The sequence below is a fragment of the Phoenix dactylifera genome, unplaced genomic scaffold (genome assembly GCF_009389715.1).
Source record: "Phoenix dactylifera cultivar Barhee BC4 unplaced genomic scaffold, palm_55x_up_171113_PBpolish2nd_filt_p 000283F, whole genome shotgun sequence".
NCBI classification, from domain to species: Eukaryota; Viridiplantae; Streptophyta; class Magnoliopsida; order Arecales; family Arecaceae; genus Phoenix; species Phoenix dactylifera.
Window position 1 is genome coordinate 90612 of NW_024067767.1, and position 13863 is coordinate 104474.

The following is a 13863-nucleotide window of genomic DNA, read 5'->3' on the forward strand; positions in this document are numbered from 1 at the left end:
GGTTTATATCTAATGGTACATTGTGTGGATTGTTTTAGTATTCAGCCTTCTTCTATTACGAGAATTTTTTGCTATTGATTTTTTAGTTAGCTTTTCAAATGCCTCCTTGTACTTCTGACTTCCCATCCCTTCTTCCTCTTCTTCTTCTTTGCATTCCTTTGAAGCATCTCTACTATTATCATGTAACATGTTTAGAATTTTTGCTTTAAGGCTGTAAAATCTTTGTGCCGCAATGTTGAATAACGAGTGTTCACAATTTCACATGAGTTGTGAGTTTATATTAGAGTGGAGAAAAATAGTGGAAGTATAAAGGAATTGAGGAGGAAACAAGTAAATGCGGATCTAGTGCATGAAAGATAAGATCCATAGTCCGTCGCAAATTGAAAGCCAAATATGATCAATGAATGGGGCTTACTTAGAAAAGCCAAAATGATAATTAATTGTAACTTTTGTTTTTTGTTTTTCGTAGCCAAATTTAGCTGTTATGCAATAAGATAGAAAACTAGATAATAGATACTCCATCGTGATAACATTTGCAAGTTAAATATCTTAAAAAGTTATCACTTTTAAGCTATCACAAATACACATATTATCATTAACATCATGGTTCACTGTACCGCTCTTGACTACCCGATTTGGTGCATATCGAATCAAACTGATGGGGAACGGAATGGTTCACCTTATCAGCTTGCTAAATGACCCATTTAAAAGCCCCCTCCCAGTTCGAGGGTCACTCAATCCGCTGGCGATTGCCTCCCTCACTCCCCACGCATCCTTCGAAACCCTTCAAACCCACATCCCCACCACAGATCTCCACTCCATCCCCTTTGCCTCCTCCTTCGCTCGATTTGCTCGCGATCGGCACCCCCCCCCCCTCTCCCCCAAACCCCATCCTTCCCCTACTATGACCGCCAGACCTGGCTACGGTTTGATCTGCACCTCCAGGAGAGCCCCCCTTCAATCTCTCTCTCTCTCTCTCCCCCCCCCCTCTCCCTCTCCCTCTTCTTCTCCCCCCTCTCCCTCCCTCTCCTTTTTCCTCTCCATTTCCATGTGTTGGTATGCCCTTCAGTACTGGTTCGGCAAACATTTGTTAAAACAAAAGGCTTTTCAAAATATTTATCATGTTTAAGTTGGTCACAGATTGTCATGTTAGAATAAAGAGAAAAATGATGTTTAGAATTTAAGTCTCATAAAAGACCTGCTAAAAATCTGCAAAATGATTTCCTGATATTAATTCAAGTTTCACAAACCTCTATCACAACTTAAACTATGCAAAACATAGGGAAATATGACTGCAAAAAAATGATGTGGGTCAATGGTTAATTTTCACAAACAATTTTGTTTGCTTTCTATTGACTCTTATTATCTGAGTTAGCCCATGAATTAAAATTTTGGTTTTGGAGATTCTACCTTTAGGCTGAAAGAATCAGCCATTTTGTTGAGTTTGCAGATGTTTACAGCTGACTGAGCATTATTGATAAGTTATCTTTTTTAGCCGAATACTACACTATGAAAATAAAAAACAAGGAGTCTTTCAATATAAGATTTATGTTCATTCTTTAAGTTAGACTGATCTACATGACACGTTTTATGCATGATTTTGATTTTATAAAGCTATCTACTATCTGCAGAAATGCAGTCATAAACTCGCAAACTGTGTTTCTACTTCGGGATTTTTAATTAACTTGCTAAGACTAGAAATTTAAACTTTGGCAAATATTTGGTGGAGGTTAAGTTCTTGACTAGGAAATAGATGAAAAAAATATCGAAAGCCAGGATCTAGTACTGGTACATGTAGCTGTACTGGTTGGGGACCAGTATGGTTCTGGCACTTACCATACCCTTACCAAACCTTACCAATCCATGGTACCATTGTTGGTGCTGGCACTGTACTGGTGTGACCAACTACCATGTATCTGAATGGTATAGTGCCGAGGAATGTGCTAATTACCGGTCCCTTCCAGTGCGATACTGCATGCCTGAGATGACCAGGATCATCTGATACTTCAAACCTTGATTGAAAACAAATGAATAGGAGAAAATTCATATGAGTTTCAGGAGAGTTCATGAAATGTTAGAAAAAATTGTAAAGTTAGTGTTATTCTCTCATTAAATTAGTATAAGACTGGGGAAAAGAACTTTGGTTATCCAAGAAGGAGCACTTTTCAGTACGTTGGAGAGCATCGGTACAAGGTATAGGCAAGGTAATTAAATATTTGTGCTTGTGAAAGGTAAAAAAATAAAGCTGTTATCAAAAGCATGCATTGCCAAGTGGTTTTATTGAAACCATGTCTTTCAGATAAATAGGACCTGTTCCATTCAATACATGGTGAAACATGTACCAACCTGATCTGGTGCCTTGTTTCCTTCTGGAGGCAAAAAGATAGAACATTTTTTTATGAAGCATCTTGTTTTTGATGGGATTTCAAATCATGACATAGTAACACATTTAACTTGTTATCTGTAGCTTCTAATGGAATGCAGTGTGTAATTTTTCTTCCAATGTAACAAGAAGTAGCCTTGTCCTTCTGGGGATTGCTTGCCTTCCTTTTATAGCATAATTTTTGACTGAGCAGGTCTTCTGATGATGGAACCTGCCGGATCTGGGATGCTAGGAACTCCCAACTTAGTCCACGAATTTACATCCCGAAACCTTCAGATAATTCAGCTGGTTGGTTTTTCATTTTCCTATGGCAATTCCATTGCTTTAATGGTGCTCGGTGCTGCGAGCTTATGTGTAATGATGAAATTGATGCCAGGAAAGAGCTCTGATCCCTCTCCTAGTACTGTTCAACACAGTCATCAGATCTTATGTTGTGCATTTAATGCTAATGGAACTGTATTTGTCACTGGCAGCTCAGACACATATGCGAGGGTACAGTTAATTATGAATCTCTATAAGTTTGCAATGCTAATTTGGTTTTATCTATTAGTTTATTGAGATCAATACACAATATGGAGCTACTGAGTGCCTGGTGCAGTGAAACCATTTACAAGCCAGTTGGTTGCAGGTCTGGAATGCTTGTAAGAGCAACACTGATGACTCTGAGCAACCAAATCATGAGATGGATCTGTTATCTGGTCATGAAAATGATGTCAATTATGTGCAATTCAGGTTCATTGGCTGTGGTCAAAGATTTAGTTTTCTTTTTGTTTATATAGTCTGATCATGGTTGCTTTCTCTCGATTCAGTGGCCATGCTGTGGCTTCTAGATCTTCTACAGCTGATATGTTAAAAGGTTTAGTTTTTCTTTTTGATTTTATATTCTAATCATGGTTGCTTTCTTTTGATTCAGTGGCTGTGTTGTGGCTTCTAGATCTCCTACAGCTGATATTTTAAAGGAGGATAATATTCCAAAGTTCAAAAATTCCTGGTTAGTTTCTCTCTTTTTTCAGTTACTGTCATTTGCTTAACTCAGTACGTATGCATGTGGAAATATATGATAAATAGCTGTGCAGAAATGTTGTGAATACCACTCTAATTATTGGGTTAGTGAATTAGTTAATGGCTTAACACTATCTGTATCAACCTTGAAGTATTTATGTTTTGTAGGTTCACCCATGACAACATAGTCACGTGCTCCCGTGATGGCAGTGCAATTATCTGGATTCCAAGGTCCCGACGATCTCATGTGAGCACAATCTAACTCCGTGGTTTACTGCTTAGTTTCTTATTCTTCTTTCCGGTTGGCTCAGTACAATTCATTTGGCTACTCTAGAAAATAGTACACAGATATTCTTGTGGACATTTGAGTAGGGCCTGAACTTTATTTCTCAGATCTTTTAATATATGTACAAGGTTGGAACTTTCTTCCTGATTTGCCTGTCCTCGTATAGAAATCTCTGTATGCAAGATATAACATCAGGCAGCCAAATCATGCTAAGAATTATTGGAATCGTTTTATTGTTGTTTCATCTGTAGTCATGCTGGGTTATTATCTTCCTGATACCAGTGAACCTTTTTAATTTCAATTCTAGTTAATTCTGGGAGCTAGATCTATTGATTCATTGGTTTGTTGTGCGTGTTAGGATATTGTCTATTGATTTTAAATTGAAACTTGTGTTTTCCCTTTATTATATGCTGTCAACTGATTGGAGGTTTAAATGTAACTTTTTCGGAAGAGATGCTTCTGCATTTGCCATAGATAACTGAAAGTTACATTTTTTATCTTTTGAATTTTCCTTACTATTGTATGAGTTCTTTGTTTATTTTAGGGAAAAGTTGGGCGCTGGACACGTGCTTATCATCTTAAGGTTCCTCCTCCACCTATGCCTCCTCAACCTCCACATGGGGGTCCACGTCAGAGATTTCAGCCAACTCCTCGAGGTGTTAATATGATTGTGTGGAGCTTGGATAACCGCTTCGTGCTTGCTGCTATCATGGGTATGTAGGCACTAGGCAATGCTTTTTTGGGTGTATCTCAAGAGCTGGAATGATGTTTCCAAGAGCCTTTGAAACCTAATTTATTTTTATAAAGCATGAATATTTGACCACAAAGATGGATCTACTGGCCTAACCAGTGTTTCAGGCTTCTAATAAATGGAAGATGGCCATGTTGCAAAAGATAAGCACCCCACTCTATCAGAACTCAATAGAAATTATCTTCCACATGTATTAAAGGGTGCCTGATTTTTAAATTGGTGGTCTCTGTCACTAGTATTAGGGCTTCATGTTTGTCTTGGTCAGTTTGATCCTTATTCTGTGTTTTTTCCATCTTATATTCTGTATTTTTTCCACATGGGAAATTAATATCCCCACATTTTTGATGCGATGATGCATTTCTAATCAACAAAAAGAATTAACAAACACAATGATGTCAGTTCAAGATGCATTTTGTACCTATTCAATAGCCGGTGGTGGGTAGTATGTTTTGTGACAAATGATGACCCTAAAAGGGTCTATTGCATGAGTTAATCTTATGAGATATCCTCATGCTTTATAATTTTAACCTTAGGAAAGCGATGTGCAAGAAATGGAGCATCTTAATACTTTCAATGCTGCTGTGCTGAATTTTTTTTTTTTGGTACTTATATGGATCTGCAATGTGGATTGGTTTAAATGGGGTTTGAGGTGATTTAGTTAGTACTGTTTTCTGTATTGCATTTCTATTGTGTTCGAGAATCTTTCTTTTGATAAACATTTTTAAGTTATGATTTGGATTTTGTTTTCAATTAAGAAGGCGTTATGGAATTACTTTTTCATGGTTTTTTTGTATCATAATTCTTATGTATCATTGTTTTCTGTAGATTGCAGAATATGTGTTTGGAATGCGTCTGATGGCAGCTTAGTTCATTCGTTGATTGGTCATAGTGAATCAGTAAGTGTTTCTAAATTGTAGTGCTTCTAGTTGATATGTTTCTTAGCATTTCATATTTTTGATCGATGGACAGCCTCAATTCTTAGTAACAACACATGTTCTTATTCTTATGGACTTGCTGTTGGGTATGACATTGTTTAAGCCATTATATTTCTTATTGTATGGTCTCTTGTCCCACATGCACATGTGCTTGGACGTACACATAAACCTGCATGCAACAAGACTCAGTGACATTGTCAATATTCGTCTGAATGCAACTCAAGCTTACTATTAAAACAGTTGTTACTTTATATTCCAACTCTTCTAGAACCAATATGCTTCTTATCAAACGCGAGCTGAACCACCTTTTCTAATTGAAGATTGATTCAATTTGTCCCATACCTATCCTAAATCATCAAAAATAGTTTTTTCCCCCTTTTTTGGGGAGGGGGCAACACAAAAGCATGAATTTCTTCTTACGTTGAAGGGGTTTCTAAAAAGATTTACCAGTGGAGACTTGTCATGATATGAAGGATGGTTGCTTTAATCTTCCCACCATGGGAGCATATCAATGAGTTAGTTTGGCTCTCTACTTGATTGCACATTTATGGGGGAGTGGGAGGATCTTTCCTCCCACTTTTTCTTCCATGATAAGGCAATAAACTGACTTGTTTGTTGTGATGATGGGGATCATATGTCTCCAAGTGACTATGTGGCTACATGATGAGCAACTTGACAATGTGGGAATTGGGCGTGTTCCATGAGGCAGCAGCTTGTAATGATCCTACATTATGATATTTGAGCTGGGCCTCCATGTTGATGTAGTGGCAAGTGCATGCGATACTAAGATAATGGCCCTACATGATTGCATGCAATGGCATAGTGGCATGGTCCAACTTGCTATGATGGTATTTTCTCTTTTTTTATCTTCTGTTCTTCAGAAGGCATAGGATATATGATTGCTGTGGGCATTGACTGTTTGTGCAGTAAGAAATGATGCCTCCTCTACATCGAATTGAGTTACCCCCACATGCAATTGTAGTGGGGGGATATACGGGGAGAAAAGTTGGGCTCTGATAAGTTTCTCACGAGGCATCTATCTTAGCACTGTTTGAGGTGTTCATGAATCTGATGATAAAAAGAGCATTTTTGACATGCACCACGTTTAAAATTATAAAGTGTTCCTTTTCTATGCACCACATATGCTCTTTTCTGCAAGTAGGTGGAGTATATGCCATTACTCCTTTGGCTTTATTTTAACATATTAATAGGCTGAGCCTTCGTGCAATAACTTTTAAAATTTTGACTCCAATTCCTGGATTTCGACTTTCTTATAGTGGACCATAAATGTGAAGAATCTCTCTCGACACATCAAATGATAGTGGAGCTAATGGCCATCATGATTGCATCATTCAAATGATAAAATAAAATAAAAGAGTCTTTTTAGCTTGGCTCCAAGCAGTACTGAGTTGTAATAATCTGAACTGAACAACCGGGCATTGATAACTTGCTTATTGCAGAGTATCGTGGCAAACATGTGCCCAATGAGGGTACTGACCTAGCACCATTCAGCTCGGTTCCCCTGGACTGGCACGGACTAGCACTTGAGTCTGTCTCATTTGCAGAAGCAGTTATTTTGCGGAAAAAGGAGAAAATTCTGGTTAATTAAAATAGCTAATATATTATGCATGTCGTAAATTTCACAAGCCCTGCTTGCATAAATGAACTTACTAGATCCTACAAAACTACAATTTCACTTGAATGCAACAGCCTTGAAGGTTTTGCATTCTGTATATTTGTGATGTTAATCGTTCATATTTAATCTAATTATTACATGTACCACCTGTCAGCCGCCGGTCTTTGTAATTAAGAATCCAGCTATTAGAAGTTCTTTGATGCTACTTAATTAGTTTTACTCTAAGCCGTGTTCCTTGAAATGAGAAGTATCCTCCTATCTCTTCTTTTTGTTTCATCCTAGTTTCCATAGGTCCTTTTTTTTTGTGTGTGGGAGGGTGGGGGGGGGGGGTGGTTTACCTTGGTTGGAGACTCCCTTCTAACCAAGATTTCGGACTGTGCTTAGCTGGAGAACATGTTTTAGATGGTTATTCTTCATGGGAATAACTGTACCATTTTGACTGGTTCTCTTTCTTGAAATCTTGTTTTCCTTTCCCAACAAACAGTTTTACTCATTTTGTAGTCTACATTTATTAGTTTGGCCACAGATAATTATCACTGCTTTCACTTATGCTGCAATCTTCTTATGTGCTTTCATGTTGTCAGGTCTCAGCAGTGCGGTGCAAACAACATTGCTGACCTTGTTACTTTTAAAATCTTATTCTGCATTTGTGATCAGAATGCAAAAGTTAAACAACAGGATAGGGTACCTCTCAGCTTCCAGGGATCTTTTGCCACCTGGCAATGTCTATGTATGTCTTCTTTTTATCCTAGACTGAGCTGCCGAAAAATCCTCTTGGAAGTTATCATGAACATGGAATTCGACTGGATGTCTGAAACTTTCTAAGTAATTCAGCCAAAAGGTTACTGGTATGTTTGCAGAAGTACCCACGATAACGAATAAAACTACCAGATTATAATTGACACCTAGCACTATTGCCCTAGTTGTCCTATACAGACCACTGGAACATGATAAACAGCGAGCTATTTTTATTTCTTATGACATTGGTAATTCTTCATATAACTGAGCAAAAACTCTGTATTTCTCTACATATTTTTCCATTCTATCTGCTGAATGATATTTATTGAAGTCAGGCTTTTTAAACCTCTTGTCATGCCCTGATCCGGTTTTTGAAGGTATTCCATCTCATATATTCCAGAATAGTACTACATCAGTTCTTTAAAAAGTTGATACTAATCTGTTTCTCTGACAAGCTTTTCCATGTACTTGAGTGCAACTTTCTCTTGTTTCTTCATTTTTTTACCCCTATCAATAGTTGTATTCAACTTTAATTAGCTTCCACTTATTCTATCTGTACTCTATTTACGTAAGCTGCATATCAGATTTGAAGTGTAAATTTGAAGCTAAAGCAAATGAGCACCCACTTGGGATCCATGGGTTGCTTAGAATCATTTTGATGATGTACATCTTGACATGAAAAAAATGGTGGTTTAGCTTGATCCGTCTGGTTTCCATATTCAGAGCTTGCCAATTTTATACACTACTGTTAACAAATAGATTTTATTGTATAAAAGGCTTCTCCCACCTGTTTTTCCATCCTGATCCCTGCTAAATTGTTGTCTTCAACATGTGGGTTTTCAAGTGCTAATAGTGAATGTTGATTGGTACTCATTCTATAAAATCTCTCTTCTGTTAAAGGAAACTTGCTGAAAGATTTATTCTTTTATGTTCTGTATTGTGTTTTACAGACATTTGTCTTGGATGTGCATCCTTTCAATCCTCGGATAGCTATGAGTGCTGGGTATGATGGAAAGACGATCATCTGGGATGTGAGTTTCTGAGATGATCTTTCATATTATTCTATAGTTTCATACTTCTTCATGTGTGCTGAATCCCTTACTAATTGTTTCCTCTAGATATGGGAGGGCACACCAGTACAGATCTATGAAACTGGACGCTTTAAGTTGGTTGATGGAAAATTCTCTCCGTAAGCTTGCTGTATATTTTGTATATTTTTTCGCATTGTTGATTAGAATGACCTCATACTAACTTTTCATATGGAAATTGTTACTTTCAATGACTTCATAGGTAGGTTTAAAGTTCTGCTTTACCATGTACTGCTTATTTGAATATTTCTATCAGTTTCTCAATAAGTTGTGACTTATAGGAATTTATAGCATCTTAAGATAAAGGTCGGATTTTTTTTTATGCACCAAAATGTAGCAGTGATGAGGCTTGCAGCATGGTGACAACCACTGCATGGAACATCCAGTGTTAACATTGGACTGAGTCACTGGTAATGAAGCCATATTCAGGAAAATGACTGTGACTATCCGATCCATTTTTCGTTGGAGATTAGCTTCATGGAAGTCCTGTTTTATCTTTTCTTCCTATACTTAGCCATATTGTGATGAGGAAAAAAAATCCTCAATTCCATAGAGCTCTCTTAAGTTGAATTCAGCAGATGACCTTATTTTTATATGCACACTGGTAATAGTAGAATTTTAGTGACGAATGTGATCCTGACCTGACTCAAGGTATGAATTAAAAGGAGTTGAAAGGTTATTTTGTTGTGCTCTAAAGAGAGGCTAATTTATGATCTTGGATTATCCATACTTGAAGACAACTCCCTTTTTATGATGGTTTGTTCCAAAGTGGTTTTGTCTAGTTTGATGGATCAAACAAAGTTTAGAATTTTTATTGTCTTTAAATATAATACTCTCGTCACTTAGTATTGTTGGTAGTCTAACAAATTTTTTCCTCTTTTCTTCTTATGTTTCGTAATATACCGGTTTCCGATTTTCTCAAAAATAATTTTTATTTGGAATCATCTCCATCTCTCAATGGCCTCTTACTTGTAGAGTACTTATCATATCAGGCCAGGGTCGGAGGAACCGGTACCGGGCACCGTACCGGTTTTCTGGCGGAACAAGTCGATGCGGGCTGTGTTGGGCCCGTATCGAGAGAGGAAACCACCAGAGCCAGAAAAGGAGAAGAGAAAGAGAGAGTGAGTGGGGGGAGGGAGAGAGAAGAAGCGACAGTGGACGCCGACGGAGGGTTGGCGATGGACGCCGACGAGGGCCGGGGGGTGTGGAGGCCGCGACCGCGGCTAAAAAATTTGGGATTTTTTAACTGAAGTCGGCAAGCGATTTGCCGACTTCACTTAAAAAATCTCAAATTTTTTAGCTATGGCCTCCGCTGCCACTCGTTCTCCCTCCCTCCCCTGCTCGTTCTCTCTTTCTCTTCTCCTTCTCTGGCTCCGGCAGTGAGCCATTTTCAATGGCGGAATCGTACCGGTGAGCTACCGGTACGGCTCAGAATGGGCGGAACTGGCCGGTTCAGCTCGGTTCCGCATTCCAAGGATCAGGCTGCCACAAAAACAGTTATAATTTTTGTGGGCTAATAATCTTTGGACCTTAGTGTGGTTGCTAACGATATTTTGACGCCAACATGTTTTTCTTCAGTACCTAAATGCCTTAGGGTTCTTCTGTAGGGTTGTCTGTTCACCTTCTTCCCAGCTGAATCTTTGGGTCATTATCATTCTTGTCTACCTCACCTTTATTTCAGTGGTCAAAGAGCAGCATAGATTGGACAAGCATGTAATGGCATCCAGAACCCATACTCATTTTCTCTTATCATGAATGGTCACAGCATCGAAGTCATTCCAATGATTTGAAGCACTTTCTGGCTCTTGTGATCTTCTAATGTTTATTGTCAAAGTACATCTTCATTTTTCTTTCAAGGACATTGTAAGTTAAACGAGATGGAAGATGGTATACACTGTTTATAATAGTCACTTTAATGCATATAGCCTCCCAAAACTGAAAGAGAATCATTTTTCAGTGTTGAGTTCCATCTGCATTTCACCTTACTACTTTTGCTAAAAATAATCTTCAGTAACGTTTTAATTTTGTCGGCCAGCATGCACAATAGACAGACAAATTTCTAGGATCTGCTGCACTGCAGCAAAGTGAAGATATTCTTCTATATAATCGATAAATCAGTAGCTCACATCTATTTAGATCTTCATGGTCATTTTCTGTGCGATTTATACAAGGCTATCCTGAGCTTGAGTACTCAGAGATCTTTCATAATCAACAGAAAAGAAGAGGTATGATAACCATAACCGGAGAAAAGGGTATTGTAATTATGATTTATTAATTATTATGGAGACAAGCCGAAGTTGTTATATAAAACATCTACAGGTGTTATATGTTTTTGGAGTATAGTTGCGGTTAGTTGTAATCATCTGTGCCCTCACCATCCAGTCTTCCACAACGATCAACTGTTTTGAGCTTAAATGTTGGACTAGAAATTTATGCACAAAATTATCACCGTTCATTTGTCACCAGTACTTAAGGTTTGAGCAATCATTAGAGTTTAATTTAGTGAAGTGGGAAGTTTGTGGTGCAATATCTCTTGAGTGCAGTCCAGTTATGACTGCTTTGTATTTTTTATAAAGATGTTTATTATATTTATGAAGCACTGAATTTATCCTTCAATGACCATTTCAGTGGTCGATATAAAGGCAAGTGCTCTTGTTTCGTTAAATCTATGTATTAAACTAAATATATAACTTCCAAATTTTGGTTTATAATCATTTAATATTATTTTTTTCATCTAGTTTTTCCGGATTTTATCAGCCGTCTTCTAGTGGAGTAGATATACTGATATCGATTTAATTATTGCTATTTCCTGGCAGTATCATGCTCAGTTAGTTTTTTACATATGCTGCTCAAGTGTTAGGTTTGATTTCTGTCTTTTGTTATTTTAATTTAGGGATGGGACATCTATTGTTCTCTCAGATGAAGTTGGACAAATATTTATAATAGCCACAGGGCAAGGGGAGTCTCAAAAGGATGCAAAATACGATCAGGTATATCCGAGATATCAGCTGATATATTCTTTTAGTTACGTATGTAAGACTTTTTACTATATTCATTATATTCTCCATTGTTACAGTTTTTCCTTGGAGATTATCGCCCCCTTGTCCAAGATGCCAATGGAAATGTTTTAGATCAGGTATGTTAGCATTATTATGTTCTTAATACAAATTTGCAGGATTTCCAATTAAGCATATCTCTCCTTCTATGGATATATAAGCATCATCTTTGGGACGAATGAGTATTGAGGCCTGAAATTGATAAATTTTTAAGCTATCATAGAGTTGATTTGGATGTTAGGTTGTGTTTGTATTCGCATGAAATTATGAAGGTGATAAAAGACATTTTATTTCTTGAATTTACATCAACCTTCGTGAAATTTAAAGTGTCATTTAGATTAATAGTCAAAATAAAATTTCAAACCCAAAACTATTTTTTTTTCAAAGTCAGATTTTCATGCATGCTAGAGCTTTTCTTGTCGCTGATTTGTATGCTGACTTGGCGTGTACATTAAATGTATCTAAAACATTTATTTGATGAAACATCTATGTTACTGTAAAATTTATATTTTTTTCTTTTTAATTTCAATTGTTCTTTTCATTCGATTCCTATGCCTATTTTTAAAATTAATGTAGGTCGTGCTTCTGCACAACAGAAGGTTGACATGAAATATTTTGCCATTTGCCAATCTTCTTTTCCTTCATCCTTTTTTTATACCCTGCTCTGGCTGTTATTTTTTAACCGCAAGTAGTCTAAAACTCAGACTGCTAAACCTAAAACAACAGATACTTTAATCTCCTTTCCTAATACTTTTTTTTATCCATCTATAATTTCTCATCGCCTAACCAGCCCAACCTACTTGGATCAGAACCATCCCTGTCCATTCTATTTTCATTTATTCCTTAAATGTGGACTGCATATTTTGATTCTTGTGTTTAGAGTAAGAAAACAGCTGCAGTTGCTGCAGACATTTATTTCTAGATTTGGACATGTTGAATGATTAGATGATCGTTATAACATTGCATATGATATCTCCTTTACTGTAATTAGAATTTATAAACTATAAACCAGTGATATTTTTATGAAGACCTCTATTACTGTTATCTGCATTTCAAATGGGAATTGGATATGAGCACCTGGTATGTGCAGGATCAAAAAGTTTCTCCCTTAGGACATGGGATGGCGTTGTCACTATAGGGAAAAAAACAAAATCCATGCGTGACAAAAATACACAAATTATAGATTTTTATGCTTACATTTGTTAAAAACAATTACAACAAATACCAGAGGAATCAATTTATAACTGGATAATATATATGTTTAAGAGAACAAAGGGCTTTCATCATATTTCACTGGTACAAGAAACATATCTTTTAGAAGAGAAGAAATCATGTGGTAACCAATTGAATAAAAGGTTACCATTTTTTATAACCTCTATGTTACTCTCAAACTCAAATACGCCGACATAAAGAAATATATAAAAAGGTTAATGGCATACAATGCTACAATGTTGCAATTTATCCTTTTTCTTCTTTTCTTTGATAATAGTGGCATATTTCTCTCTCAATTACTCTACCTTTCCCCTTCTTTCCTGCTGATGCTCCTCCACCCTCTCTCTTCCTTGATTAGTGCCCAACTCTTTTTACTTGCTCTCTCTCTCTCTCTTTCTCTCTCTCTCTTTTTCTCTCTCTCATACACACGAGTCATCACACCCTTTTACTGTTCCAATCCTCTCTCCTTGATTAACATCCAACACTCTCAGTTACCAAAACTCTCTTAATTTATTTTGTCTCAATATTTTTTTTTTCTATCAAAGCAGTCTTTTGATTGGCCATTCATTAGAGGAGATTGACCTGTAAAAGAAGTTGAGAGGAGCAACATATTTTGGCTGAAAAGGGGGGGGGGGCATGGAAAATGGAGGGAAGTTCACATAGAAGCTAACCAACTTTGAAGTTGGCATGCCAAAGCCAGATAAGTCTAAAATGATTTTTTTTGAATCTTCTTGGTAGTCTATGATGGTTTTTGGAAATTTTAAAAGGTTTTCTTG

The 13863-nt window shown here is 37.0% G+C and overlaps 1 protein-coding gene across 7 annotated transcripts in view; it reads left to right on the top strand.

The window, feature by feature from the left end:
* Positions 1–13863, top strand: part of LOC103704651 (bromodomain and WD repeat-containing protein 3-like) — a 29871-nt gene that overhangs the window by 10813 nt on the left and 5195 nt on the right. For all 7 annotated transcript variants that reach the window (XM_008788022.4, XM_008788025.4, XM_026803673.2 and 4 more), the window contains 11 exons: positions 2577–2671; positions 2760–2875; positions 3012–3115; positions 3297–3374; positions 3554–3632; positions 4216–4384; positions 5248–5318; positions 8682–8762; positions 8850–8920; positions 11713–11809; positions 11896–11955. In XM_008788022.4, coding sequence (XP_008786244.1) covers positions 2577–2671; positions 2760–2875; positions 3012–3115; positions 3297–3374; positions 3554–3632; positions 4216–4384; positions 5248–5318; positions 8682–8762; positions 8850–8920; positions 11713–11809; positions 11896–11955 — 1021 coding nt within the window. The remainder of the gene's footprint in view (positions 1–2576; positions 2672–2759; positions 2876–3011; positions 3116–3296; positions 3375–3553; positions 3633–4215; positions 4385–5247; positions 5319–8681; positions 8763–8849; positions 8921–11712; positions 11810–11895; positions 11956–13863) is intronic.